This window comes from Diachasma alloeum, unplaced genomic scaffold, assembly GCF_001412515.2.
Source record: "Diachasma alloeum isolate Michigan unplaced genomic scaffold, Dall2.0 Dall_scaffold_00339, whole genome shotgun sequence".
NCBI lineage: Eukaryota > Metazoa > Arthropoda > Insecta > Hymenoptera > Braconidae > Diachasma > Diachasma alloeum.
In genome coordinates this window covers 337,915-350,991 of record NW_021680478.1, presented here as the reverse complement: position 1 = coordinate 350,991, position 13,077 = coordinate 337,915, and the positions used below count along the sequence as shown (strand labels likewise).

Sequence of the window (13,077 nt, the reverse complement as noted above, 5' to 3'; positions counted from 1 at the left end):
AACCTCAATTCAACTCTACCTCAATTTTTCAAAACCTTGTCATTCTTGAGATATTAACAGCATAATTTTCGATTTACTTTGAAACTTTCCGTTCCCGCTTTACTACTGGACGGGCATCCCCCCTCCGCATGAACTTGATCCATTGAACGCGAAAAAGCAAGATCAACGTATATACTCTCCTTTTTTTTCTTCCACTTCACTGATTTAATAATGACATTCCATGTTAATTGATGACGGAAGCGTGATATCACTCTAGATATTCACGAGACAAGTAACTCAAATAAGAAAAATTTGGAGGGAGAAGACATTCACAATTGCCAGTTTGGTGGAAGGAGACTCCAGTCGCGTCAGACCCATCGAGTTATACACTCGATCGTTCACTCGTCATACCAGCTATATCTTTCATCAGACGAGTGTCTGCGAGACTTATAAATACCTAAGCACTGTAACAAAGTTGTTCACTTTTACAATAAGAATATTTTATTTATACGGTGACAATCTTTCTTTCAATTTTTTCTCACATCTCCCAAGTGTTGTGTTATTGTCTCTAATTTGAGGTGTTTTTCTAGAGCCCTAGTTGAGTGTCAAGTGTTGGATTAATTAAACTTCCGTTGAAGTAAAGGTAAAGAACATTTTACGTTAATTTTTAGTTGTGTTTCTAAATCTGGGTTGTGATTCGAGATTTTTCACGCGTAGCAAATTTTATTTTTACGGTTCTGCAATACTGTAAATATCAAAACTATTCCCGGAAATAATGAATTTTAGTTGAAGTATGGATATCGGTCAACGCGGATGACCGCACGTGAAATCAACACCTTGCAACTACGACAGTCTACATGTCATGTGCAACTGTTGACGATGGAATACATATTGAGTTACGTTGCAAGATACAGACAAACCAGTACATTGATAAAAACTGACATATACGCGCGGTTAATTGTCACACGGGATTGCACTGGATAGTTGACTCCTCAGCTTTATACAGAAAGAGAGTTATGCAAAAATGAAAAACACTTTTCTCAAATAAACTTTTTTCAGATGTATCGGAGCAATAGGATTAATTTTAGTAACGACAAAATAATGAGACGGCGTTCATACTATTCTGTATAACCATCTACTCCAAGGTACAACATTGTTATACACGTGGTGGTGATGATTCTTATTAACTCACACTGAGCAAATAGTGGTGAAGTCTAATTTGCATAAATGTGATAAATTCACTAGTGTGACTACAATGGTCACATGGAAATTAATAATGCTCACATCATACAAGGATCTGTCGATTTCAATGTAAAAGACTAACAAATCCTAGGAAGCAGTAGTAAAGTACCTGCTGTAACTCATATCAAACGATTGACTTTTCAAGTTTTTTTTCAAGTCGGAGTTGAATTCCACTCACTCCTGCTCTACTCAGCCTCACCGCATTGCTTCCCAATTCGGCCATATTTTCATTATCATTATTTTTCCAAATCATTTTTCAAATTCAATTCCAAAGCATTTTTTTCAAATTATTTTTCCAGATATCAGTTGCCTGATATTTTGCAAAGACAAAATATCATTGAAGTGCCTTTGTTTCTCCTATGACGTAAAATGGAAGAATTCAATTTGTTTTGAAAGTCAATAAATTTCGAAGCTGTTTTTCCTTCAATTCTCTGCAGAGTTTCCCCATCATCGAATCTGTTGAAAATTCAGTTCCACGATTTGTTATGATAACAAAATATTCTTTATAAATTCTTGATTCTTCCGTAGCAAACAATTAAAAAATTCTTTGCAAAATATGCATCAATACGGAATACTTTAATGTAGCTAAGCCGAATAACTGACGATTCTTATCTCGCTTCGCTCTACTAAATCGCGGTTTCCGGGCCCAGACCATAAAATAGTTTATATCACACGGCCCAAACAGTAATTCTGATGAATGTAATTATAATCTTTGATATTTTGTCGGCCTAGTGATGAAATCCACCATTTCTTTCATAGTTCTCCAATCCCTTTTAAAATTTCTCATCTACAAATTCTTCCCAAATTAAATTTCATATTTTTTTGAAATTCGTTGCCTCACATGCGAAAGGTTCCGAGTTCAAATCCCGGCCGGGTAGAATGGTGCGATCTAACCATTTAAAGTCTTGATCATCATCGCAGTATACCCTAACCGGGTCGAAGCGATGTAAAAATAGCGATAAAAAAAAAAATTTTCGAAACTAAAAAACATTTTATATGTATCTTCTGGTTGCTAATCTTGGGGAATGAGAGACATCATCTAACATCGAATTTTTTTAGATGCCAGAATACTTATTTCCTCACAATCCATTGACTTCTTAAACAAGATAGTATATTTGTGGACGAGTGCCATGGTATTTTTTACTTGCGTGGAGTTGGCGTCCGAGCCGAAGGTGAGGACTGGCCAACCATGCGAGTAAAAACACCCTATGGCACTAGTCGTGAAGGATATTTTTCCGTAGTGATTTTCACTCTTACGAGTTTGGGGAAGGACCAATACCAATCCCCGGATGAGGGGAAAAGTGAAGGTCAGTACGGAAAATTTGTTATATAAAAATTGAAAAAATTGCGGTGCATGATATCTCGTAACAAAACCACATGTTTTAGGAATTATTGTCCCTGCTATCTCGTAATATGGAAGAATGACGGATATACCAGATTGTTATGCTCACGTGTAGCCCATTAAATTATAACCGTCTTTATTTCCTGCAACACTGCATTCTATCAGTCATTGTCTACTATTGTCTAGCGGTACGTGTCTTATCTCCCCTAAATCATCTGTGGAAATTTCTAAATTTCTTCTCAATAAATTCGTGTACGTGTCTTATCACCCCTAAATCATCTGTGAAAATTTCTAAATTTCTTCTCAATAAAATCATGATGATTATTTTTATTCTGCTAAGTCTTGGACATGTAAGCAAATACTTTAATAAATAACTGCAGCTTCCAGTGGCACCGAGAAGCCTCGACACTGGCTGCACATGATTCAGGGTGAGCAATGTCCCCGAATATTTGGCGTGTTCGATGAGCTGTGGAGAGATAACCGGTTGTGAGATAATTGGCACCGTTCACGTCCAAAATGTTCTGCCACTGAAATTACCAACAATGAGTTCGATTTCTTTGCATGATAATATGTATTTCTCGATTGATTCAGCTTTACTTTTCTTTTGATTCCGGTGATAAGAAAAATGATTGGCTTAGAGCCTGCGGCAGTCTAATTACAAGGTTTGTTCTACATTGCGAAAAACTCTAGTTTGAAATTTCAGAACTCTGTGGTACTGAAATCTAGAGAGAGAAAATTTTAGATTTCCCTATAATTTTCACTTATTATACAAGAATTTCATTTCATTTTCTTTCATTTGCTGATCAGCAATGAATTTTCTTCATTTTCATAATCAACAAAAAACCCGAGTGGAATTTGCTTTAGACGAGCCTGAGATTTGATAAGGTCTTAATATGTCCGTTGTCAGATTTGACTAATCAGGTGATACTTCATGAGGAACTAATCAATTCTTGAGTTAATCAATCTGATCCAAAATACTCTGATCAAGTTAAAATTCGGCGAAACTGATCTGAACCTGAGATCCATCCGCCCGCAATCACTCTGATCAAGCTCGGATTCGGTGGGCCTGATCTTAAAGGTCGGTCTGATCTCAAAATCAGGAGTCCGCCTACAATTGTTCTGATCAAATTTGGATTAGGTGAGCCTGGTCTCATGGGGGTCACATTGGGTCATATGTGCCCATATGGGGTTGTGTGGAGGTCATATGAGGTTATATGGAGGTCATATGGGTTCATATGGAGTCATATGGTGTTATGGGGTCATACAAGGATCGCATCAGCTCATACAAGCACCATATGGCGGTCATACGGGATTATATGGAGTGATATGCACTCACGTGGGCTTATATAGGGTCATGTGGGGCCACATAGATGTCACATAGAGCCAGATGGAGTCATAGGGGGGTTCTATGGGCTCATAAAAGGGTAATATAGGGATCGTAAGAGTCATATGGGTGGCACTATTCGAAACAATAAAAAATAAGAGTAATAAATTTCAAAAATAGAGAATCCATTCGGAAGCATATTGCTAATTTGTTAGCGGAATTTTGGCGGAAACCATCCAAATTACTTTATTCGTATTTTTTCTTCAAAACTATCTACATATCTCACTCTAAAATCTTTAATACTCTTCTCTTATTTTCGTATTAGAAACCCCGCGAAGAGCTATAAACCACAATCAAATTTGCTCTTGATTTCCATATCTCATTCTTCAATAATTTTTCCACACTCAGCCCTAAAACGAAATAGACCGATGGACATTTTCGATAATGGTTTCAAGGCTTAAGGTTTCGATTATAAAAATCCAACAAAGCGTGTCGAGAGCCGATTTCTGTAACATCCACAGCTGAATTATAGACCGAAACGACCGTGGGATCGACTGGCAATGAAATGACGCTATCTTTCTGAATTGGTTTACCGGTTTATAATAACTTACAGGTGTACCAACATCCTCATAATGTCACTGATATCAATCATTCCCTTCTATAAACGATCTGAATCTATTTGCTTTTGAATCATCAATCGTAATTGCTGTTTTATCGTACGCTTTTTTTATTCTTACTATAATACCGAGGAATTGAAGCTTACAATTTAGATAGGAATTTCATTGATATTTGCAAAATTACTTGAATATAGACACAACTTTATCGTTGTCAATATTTATGTGCATCGATCAAACGGAAGTTTAAGTTTGACGTCAAAGTTCCATTATCGGTTTGTTGTCAATATTTCGATAGGGAGTCGGAAAAGAATAACAAAAGTCAAAAAATCCGATTGTTCTACAAGTATCTTAGGAAAAGAGGTTCAAGGCAAACGGTACGACTGTTTGCACCATCTATAAGAATCACAGTCTGGGCCCACATGGATAAATTTACCCTGGGGTAAAAATAGCTAACAGGGCTCGGTGCAACCGGGCCTTATAGATGTTGTAATCAATTAATTAAAATCTGTATATAAGATATCAGAATTAATCATTTCTGCGTCTCTGGATTTCTTTCGTCAAAAAGATGTTAAATAATTCCTAGTTATGAAGCAAAGCAAATCGTCACATAAGTCACAATTCGACACATCCCGGAGACTCAATTCATCACAACACCAAAACACAACTGAATAATATCTGACCTGTGCGTGGAAATTCTATAAATCCCCCCACAACACATTCCTGAGGCTCTAGGCCACTGTGTTGGAGAGCGACTTTTTTAGGATTTATATTCTTGTTTGTTCTGATAAACCGTAGAGTTCGATGTATAAATTATTGAAATTAGTTTGAAGTCAGGTATTGTATCATATTACAGAAAATGTTAATTTAAAGATTTAAATCCGAGCGCTACTATCTAGTGATTTCGCCGATAATCTAGGTACCCTACGTGGCCTACATCCCCGACACTTTTTTACCGATGATCGGGCCTAACGCCATCTCACCACCTCCACCCCATGACGTCGTACTAGCCCTATTTTGTGATTCCCCACTGTGATTCCCCAGTGTTACGTCCCAAGCTGGTGGTTTGCTCGTTCAGATGGCAGGTCCGTTGCCAATGGAGTGCTAAACCACTCTGCTCCACAAGTGCGGGAATATTCGAAAGAAAAGTAGACAAAACACTGAATTTATACTGGCACACAATATTCCGTTTAATCAATTTAGACTTGTTAAAAATTTTACAAGAACAACTTGGTAAACTCTTGAATATAAACTTGAACTGATTATCGCTCTCCAACTTCTCTCGTCCACGTAGGTGGTGGATCTGACTCTTACCCTTACTCTAAAAATTAGTCTAAGTCTCGCTAGTTACAAAGCTCTTCCCACAGGAAAGAGTAGGGGACCAATCGTGACCCTGAACTTGGTCGATAGGGTTGGTCTTACACCCACACAGTCGATCGCGCTGGCCCAGCCCCGAACTCTCGAGAGTACGTGACCCGAACAATGGGCCTGACATGTGGTACGGAGTGAGAGAGAGAGAGAAAATACTTGAGTTTCTCTCGGGGAAGAATAAACTGTCTCCGGGAAAAGGTTTTATGACTCTCACGGTTTGATGTTGAGTTCAAATTGCACTCGAAACTCTATTAGAAAAAACAAATACAAAAAAAGGCTTTATTTTCGAGAACGTTGAGGAATTTTGGGTTTTATAACTTGTTTCCTGTTTACGCGAGTTTTCAATGTACTTGCTAAAAGTCTGTTTCTTCTCTTATTTTCGACCGTGAGAATATTTCGACTAACGTGAATTTAAAAATTATAAAAATTATTGAAGAAATAATTTGAATCTCAATGGTTTAGTCTGGTGGAAAATATGACGGTCATAGGGACCCTACGTCGCTACTAGGGGTCTATGCGACAACAGTAGGACTGACGAAATTGTTCCCCTAGAAACTGTAGTACTCTCATTCCCCCACCACTCATTTCGGTGGAACAATCTCGCCAGTCCTACAGAACTTTAGTCTATCCTCTGTAGCCCCTTCCCCTACTTTAGTCTACCCTCTTCGTTCATGACAAAACAAAAAATTAACTAATTTAATTATAACGGAGTTATAATACTTCTCTAATGACAAAGATCCTAATATTTGCTAGAAAATGGAGCGTAGTCATCTTTCAAACTCCTTAGTCGATTTATGATGGGTTTAAGAGGGACTATGCAATGTTGAGGTTATAACGGTGAGGTTCTTGCCTTCACAACGCTGGAAAACTTATCATGTATTATTTCCAATAGGGAATGATTCAGTGGTCTGTCACTATTTAGTATTAACACTATCTACTCTATTCACTATTTAGTCATATTATTTGTTATTTCCTTTTCAGATTTTCCTCTAGAATATGGCCACGGTTCATTTCGTGTGGGTATTATTCACGCTCGGTAAGATCATAATATTATATTGGATATTTACTTTCATATTTTAATTATGTAATTTCAGGGAATTGAAATTTTTTTTGTTTTTAATTCTAAATAATTTAATTAATTATTTCATCAATCTTCCTCCCAAAATTAGACTTTTTATTCTTTTTTCAAATATTTAAAATGCTTATTAACAGTTCGATATCGAGATTCAAACTCCGACCTGCGAAATTTAAATAATAAAATTATTGTAAAACGTCCGGAAACTTAGAATCAAATGGAGCTCAAATGAAAGTTATAATTTTCGACTACAAACGTAGAACAGTATATTTCAGGGAGAGTGCCACGGGTTTTTTGTACTCGCGTGGTGTTGGTGTCCGAAAGCGAGGACTGGCCAACCACGCGGCTAAAAAAAACCCATGGCACTAGTCGTGAGCGATATTTTTCCGTAGTGATTTTCACGTTTACGAGTTTGGGGAAGGGCCAATACCAATTCCCAGACGAGAAACAGTTCAGGTCAGGACGGAAAAAGTATTCCACTAGAGAAAAAATAGCTAAAGTACTTGAATATCCTTAATAAAAAGAGAAGTATCAAACGGACAGGGCCTAGCCGGATGATCCTGGGGAAATGCCACTACCTGTTTATGTGTCTGAAATTTTTTCCCTTACCAGTGATAACTTTGTATTGCGTATCTTGTATTTTTTGTCTAAATTATGAAATTATAATACTCAATTTTTTTCAAACTGAATTTCTTTTTCTCCAATAGAATTTATCGTAATTTTTCCTCTGTAATGCACTATAATGTCTTACTTTTATTGTTAGAAATACCGAAATTAAAAAAAAATTACCTCCATCTCTACTCTAAAACAAGGTGAAACCCGGAAATTTTAAGAGTAAATAATGTTCTTATCACTATGAGGAAAACAAATTTCAGATCCAAAAACAGGGGGCGGCAATTTCATCAGAATTATCCGGCTGGCCATTAATTCCGAGGCTGTTATAGTTGGCCGGTGTGTGAGAGATCAACAGAATACTTCTATGCTAAGTTGGAGGAACATAATAAAAATTATCTCAGCTTATTAACCCAGGAATTAGTTAAATATAGAGAATATCTATTCGTAGCGTTCTTGAGAATTTTGGAAATGCAAAAATGGTATTTCAGATATAAATAAACTTGTTTCCAGTACTTGAAGCCGCAAATGCAGACTTCAAAATAAACGATCATGATATGTGGCTTCACCTTGGAAATAGAAGTGCGTTCAACCTATCTTTGACGTAAGTAATTGCATGGAAACTAGACAATTAAATTTTTCCTTCAACCGTGTTTAGTCTATTCCTTTTTTTGTGTTTTAAACAGTCGGCCATTATCCATGACTGTCAACGTAACGTTCGATATTCAACACAAGGACTTGTTAAGAACGGAGCCAACCACGTTTAATGTGATTGCTAATGAGGAAGTTTTATCATGGAATATTGATGTATATGCACTTAATCCAGGATATTCCATTATTGGAGTAAATGTTACTCCAGCCAATGTCACTAAGTGAGTAAAGTTTTGATACAAATAATTATTAGAAAGATTATAAAAAATCGAGCAAGTCGTGAATGTTTCTATTTTTTATAGTTTTGTGACGTTTTGAGTTAGATCACCCACCGCATTAATCCTGGGTGATCTCATGTGTCTAGTCATGTGACTAGTCACAAATAGAAATAAGCTTTCCTTTACTAGGGCCGTCGTACCCTATGTTGACCGGCTAACTGTCGCGTGGGATTCACTCAAGTTGGGAATGATAAGAGAATTGGAAGGTATTGTAGCGAAGATAAATACATGAATAACTGGTAAAAGTATGGTATATTTAACTCAACTACTAACTACGATACGCGACAGTGTTATTGATGGGTTCAGTAAATGCGTTATTAATATTTGAAGGAGCTGGGATGACCGTCCAGCTTCACTCCCGATCGTACTCTGCCCTTGCAGAGTCTTTGTAAAACGCTCAAGACCTAAAATTGCAGAGCAAGCAGTCTCACGGTCCCGAAACACTAAGACAATTAAGTATCATCATTGACACACAACTAGAACAGTCTAACAGCTTCTTTACCGAGAAGCTGGACTCAGGTGGCACCGTGAGAGTGCTGAGCTCTGCTCCTGCACGATGAGCAAGAAATCATATTTCTTTTCTCATCGTCCCACATTATAAATTTAATGTAACGTATTATTCATAATACGTCACATTGTATTCAACAAATAACCGACGTATTAATGACAATATGTCACAGTTTTATTTACACAATTCTTTAGAAATCCATGCTCATTTATGAATCATTATGAAAACACAATTAGTTCTGAGAATGGAATGAGATTAGAATAGCGAATAATTGGATTACTTTATTTGTTACCTAAAAGTCTTGGAGAAAAAACACTTTTGAAAAAATATTTTAGAAAAAAATTCCTTGAAAGGAAAAACTTTTTGAGTTAATTTCTCCTGAAAAAATGCGTTATGAAATAATTCTTCCAGAAAAAGAGCTTACACAATAACTCTTTCCAGAAAAATTGTTTTTCAAAAGAATAATCACAGTTTGTGATTAGATCATGAGGAATTTTTGTGATGATTCGATGGTGATGCGTTATGATTATGATAAAAATCTATTATTATCGGCGTAGTTGGCAACTTTTTTTCTCCCCGTTTCTCTGGGTAATCGACTCCTTTCTTTTTTATGTTTCATCTCCGAGACCCAATGATACCAAGCCCAGTTCAGAAAATCCTCAGTTAGGTATCGGAATAAATAAAAATAATCTGCCGATCAGGATGGATTGAAAGTCCATCGAATGTATTTCATCAAAAAATGTGATGTATCGATGTGTCATCACTATTTGGCACTAATTATGAAGTATTTAGTCGCTATTCACGACCAAATGGCTGATGGAAGCACTCCACGATGAATTCTTAAAGTTTTTTGGAAGGTCTATTCATAGCGCCACCTTATGGAGAGTGTTTGAGAATTTTTGATCATTAATTTTACCTGAAATATTGAATATTTACGTCGCAAATTTTATTGACGCGAAAATAAATTGACTTCACGAGTTTCCGTTGGCTTTGATTGCGTATGATTTCAACGTCCAATCAGAGTAGAAGGGTTTTCGCGGCCGACCAATGAGACATTCGGTTTTTACAAGTCGACAAGCTGACACTCGTGTGAGCTTTGCCAGAGCGGCCACTTTGAGTCGGGACTTCAAGGACAACGCTGTGTTTTTCCACAATGTCGTGCAATTCGTTCACGGGATGTCAACCTTTCAAACCTTTGTGCAAGATATTGTATCTGAACAAAGTAATAACCTGAACCGGATTGAACTGAAGTTCAGAACTCTAATTTTATCTTTAAAGATTTCCACATATCCCCAGTGATTCCGCGAGACGAGAAACTGTATCTTCTCGTCTCGTCTAGTTGTCAGGAAACCATTCTCTGGTCTCGTCTCGTATCAAAATACGAGAGCTATTTCTTCTCTCGTCTCGTCGAGAATTGAGAGATTCTCTCGTCTCGTCTCGCCTTATCTCATCTCTATAATCCAATTTGCACGAAAAAATACACAGACAGGCAGAGAGGGGGAGGCTCTCTCGACTCTCGTCTCTCATTTCTCTCATTCTCGACCGGCTGTTCTCGTCTCGTCTCGTTTCTGTCATTGTCTCGAATGACTCTTCTCGTTTGTCTCGTCTCGTCTCGTTTCTTTCGCGGCATCACTACACACCCCCGATGAACAGCATATGCAGTATTTTTTTTTTTAGGAAAATTCCTACCCGAAAAACTGAAAGGGCCTCTGAGTAAAACGTTAAAGTGCTTACGGTCACGTGGGTAAGAATTGGCAGATTCGTTTATAACAAAGGCACTTATCAGCTCACCCATTATTTGACCTTAACCATTCGAAATCGTACCGATAGCCTATTGAGCTTGAATATAACGTGCCAGTTACTAATTCCATGGAGAATCCTCAGTCTGCTCTGAGATTCCGATAGAGCCGAACACTCTATCCCACTTCATCGTTCAGTTTATGACTGCCAGTTCACTTGCTCTTTATGAAAAATATAAAAAACAAATTTTTTCGTCATTAAATTTCTCACTAGTCATACGGGTGACGATAAATTAGTTATCAGTCTTTCGTTGCGGCATTTTTTGCCTTAATTTTTTGACTAAGTAAATCGGCACTGTGATTTTATATTCATCAGTAGTTGAAATGAATCTCAGTACCACGTAAGGAAAATTTTTAATCAACGTATTGCTTGCATCGTATTATATCTGACAGTATTTTTATAATTCGAAATTTTAGCGAGGTATAACGGGAAAATGAATGTTTCGACAGTTCCCTAGAAAATCACTTGTTCCCTGGATGAATAAGCAACTAACAGAAAATGCTAAAATGATTGATTACGTTTTATAAATTATTTTAATTTTGTTTTTCAGCTTCGTAGATGCATTTGTGAGAGTCACGATAAGAAGATCAGATGTTCTATATCACATCAGCAATGTAGTTGGTTGGATTTATTTCTTAGCATGGAGCGTCAGTTTCTACCCCCAAATCTACAGCAATTACAAGAGAAAAAGTGTCGTTGGATTGAATTTCGATTTTTTATCGTTGAACTTGGTCGGATTCGTCTTGTACTCCCTCTTCAATTGCGGACTGTATTGGGTTCCAGAAATCTGGGTAAATTCGCTTTAAAAATATAACAGAATAATTATTAATTTTATTTTGTTAGTATCTTAACAATGAAGAAATTCTAATAATTGATATTGAATTACCACTTCTAAATTTGTAAAAAAAACTGAGTGCTTCTTGAAAGGCTACATTCCCTTGATATGTATTTCGAGAGAATGGAGAGGTAATTGAATTATTAAGTTTTATCTTCCATCACAAGTTTGAATATTCTATACTAAAACTGCTTTCAACCTTTTACCTCCGCATGGTCCCCGAAAACGTATCAAAATAATAAATGGACGTAAATAATTAAGTTTTTAAAAGTGCATTTCTCTATTGGACATGTAAATTGATTCTATTTCAGCTCGAGTATTTACAACGCTATCCCAGGGGTGTAATTCCTGTACAAATTAACGACGTGTTCTTCTCCCTCCATGCTGTACTTGCAACTTTAATTACCATTAGCCAGTGTTTCATCTACGAGGTAATAAAATCACTAAAATGACAATATAAATGCTTTGATTTCCTAGTACGGGATAGATGGAATTAAACGACATGGGGACAACTTCGAAATATACATGATCGTAAAACGCGAACGTTTCCATTGGAATGGCCATTATGCCATGCAGGGTGAGACAAAAGCCAAACCTCGGGTCGTCATCACCCCCGGTAGATCAGTTGGGAGGGTGCCTGGCGCGTAACTGGGAGACGCGGGTTCGAATCCCGGCTCGGCGGTGCGGGATTTTTTCTTTCTAAATTCTAATTCTCTTTGATTTTCGTTTTATGATGATCTACCCACGTACGGGGTGTTACTTCGTGTCATTAACGCCGTCGACATAGCGCCAATGTCCGCGCTTATTATCAACCAAGCATCGGTTAAATAAATTGTGCAATCGTTTATACATATTTATTGCAGAGGTTAATCCTCTAGGTGAAAGTCAGACTCAGTACTACAGTTGAACGTGCCATAAGTTATACGAAATGGCATATGGACCTGTGATAAGTTACATCCCCACCAGCGCTTTGTTACTCGTTCCCCTCGTCTCAAGCAAAGTAGGGGTGACCAATCAGATTCCCGTTGTATGTGGAACTAACACACAGTAATACTGACCTATGGTGAAGCATGCGCAACTACCTCCAACTATTCGGGCGCATATGTGAAACGGGCTGGCGGTGGGGGATGCGATATTTTCTTTCTTCTTCCTATCATAAAAAGGAGGAAGGAAATCGATCTCGATATATCTCGAAAATCTCGAATCACTGTCACCGTAAGACTGAAACCGAAGCGCCACTACATCAGGAAATGGGAAGGCGCATGCGCAGTCTACTTGGGATACATATGTGTGTAATTAACAGTGGACACCCGGTAAAATCGCGGACCTTGTTCGACGATCATTTGAGATCCGATCAATTAGCCCCTCATGTATAGATATTCCAAATTTTTATTTTTTTCCTCATTGAAGTAGTTTTCAAAAAAATTGCGAGCTAATAAAAAACAT

The 13,077-nt window shown here is 37.3% G+C and overlaps 1 protein-coding gene across 10 annotated transcripts in view; it reads left to right on the top strand.

Annotated features, from left to right (window-relative positions):
- Positions 1-358: 358 nt before the first annotated feature.
- LOC107040648 (cystinosin homolog) overlaps positions 359-13,077 on the top strand; it is a 25,027-nt gene continuing 12,308 nt past the window's right edge. For 5 of the 10 annotated variants that reach the window (XM_029126273.1, XM_015260813.1, XM_015260817.1 and 2 more), the window contains exons 1-6: positions 359-622; positions 6,854-6,908; positions 8,073-8,163; positions 8,246-8,431; positions 11,347-11,587; positions 11,943-12,062. In XM_029126273.1, the coding sequence (XP_028982106.1) occupies positions 6,869-6,908; positions 8,073-8,163; positions 8,246-8,431; positions 11,347-11,587; positions 11,943-12,062 (678 nt within the window). In that variant the 5' untranslated portion in view covers positions 359-622; positions 6,854-6,868. Of the gene's footprint in view, positions 623-6,495; positions 6,779-6,853; positions 6,909-8,072; positions 8,164-8,245; positions 8,432-10,902; positions 11,137-11,346; positions 11,588-11,942; positions 12,063-13,077 lie in introns of those variants that run through there. The other 5 variants (XM_029126274.1, XM_029126276.1, XM_029126275.1 and 2 more) reach the window with 5 other exon arrangements.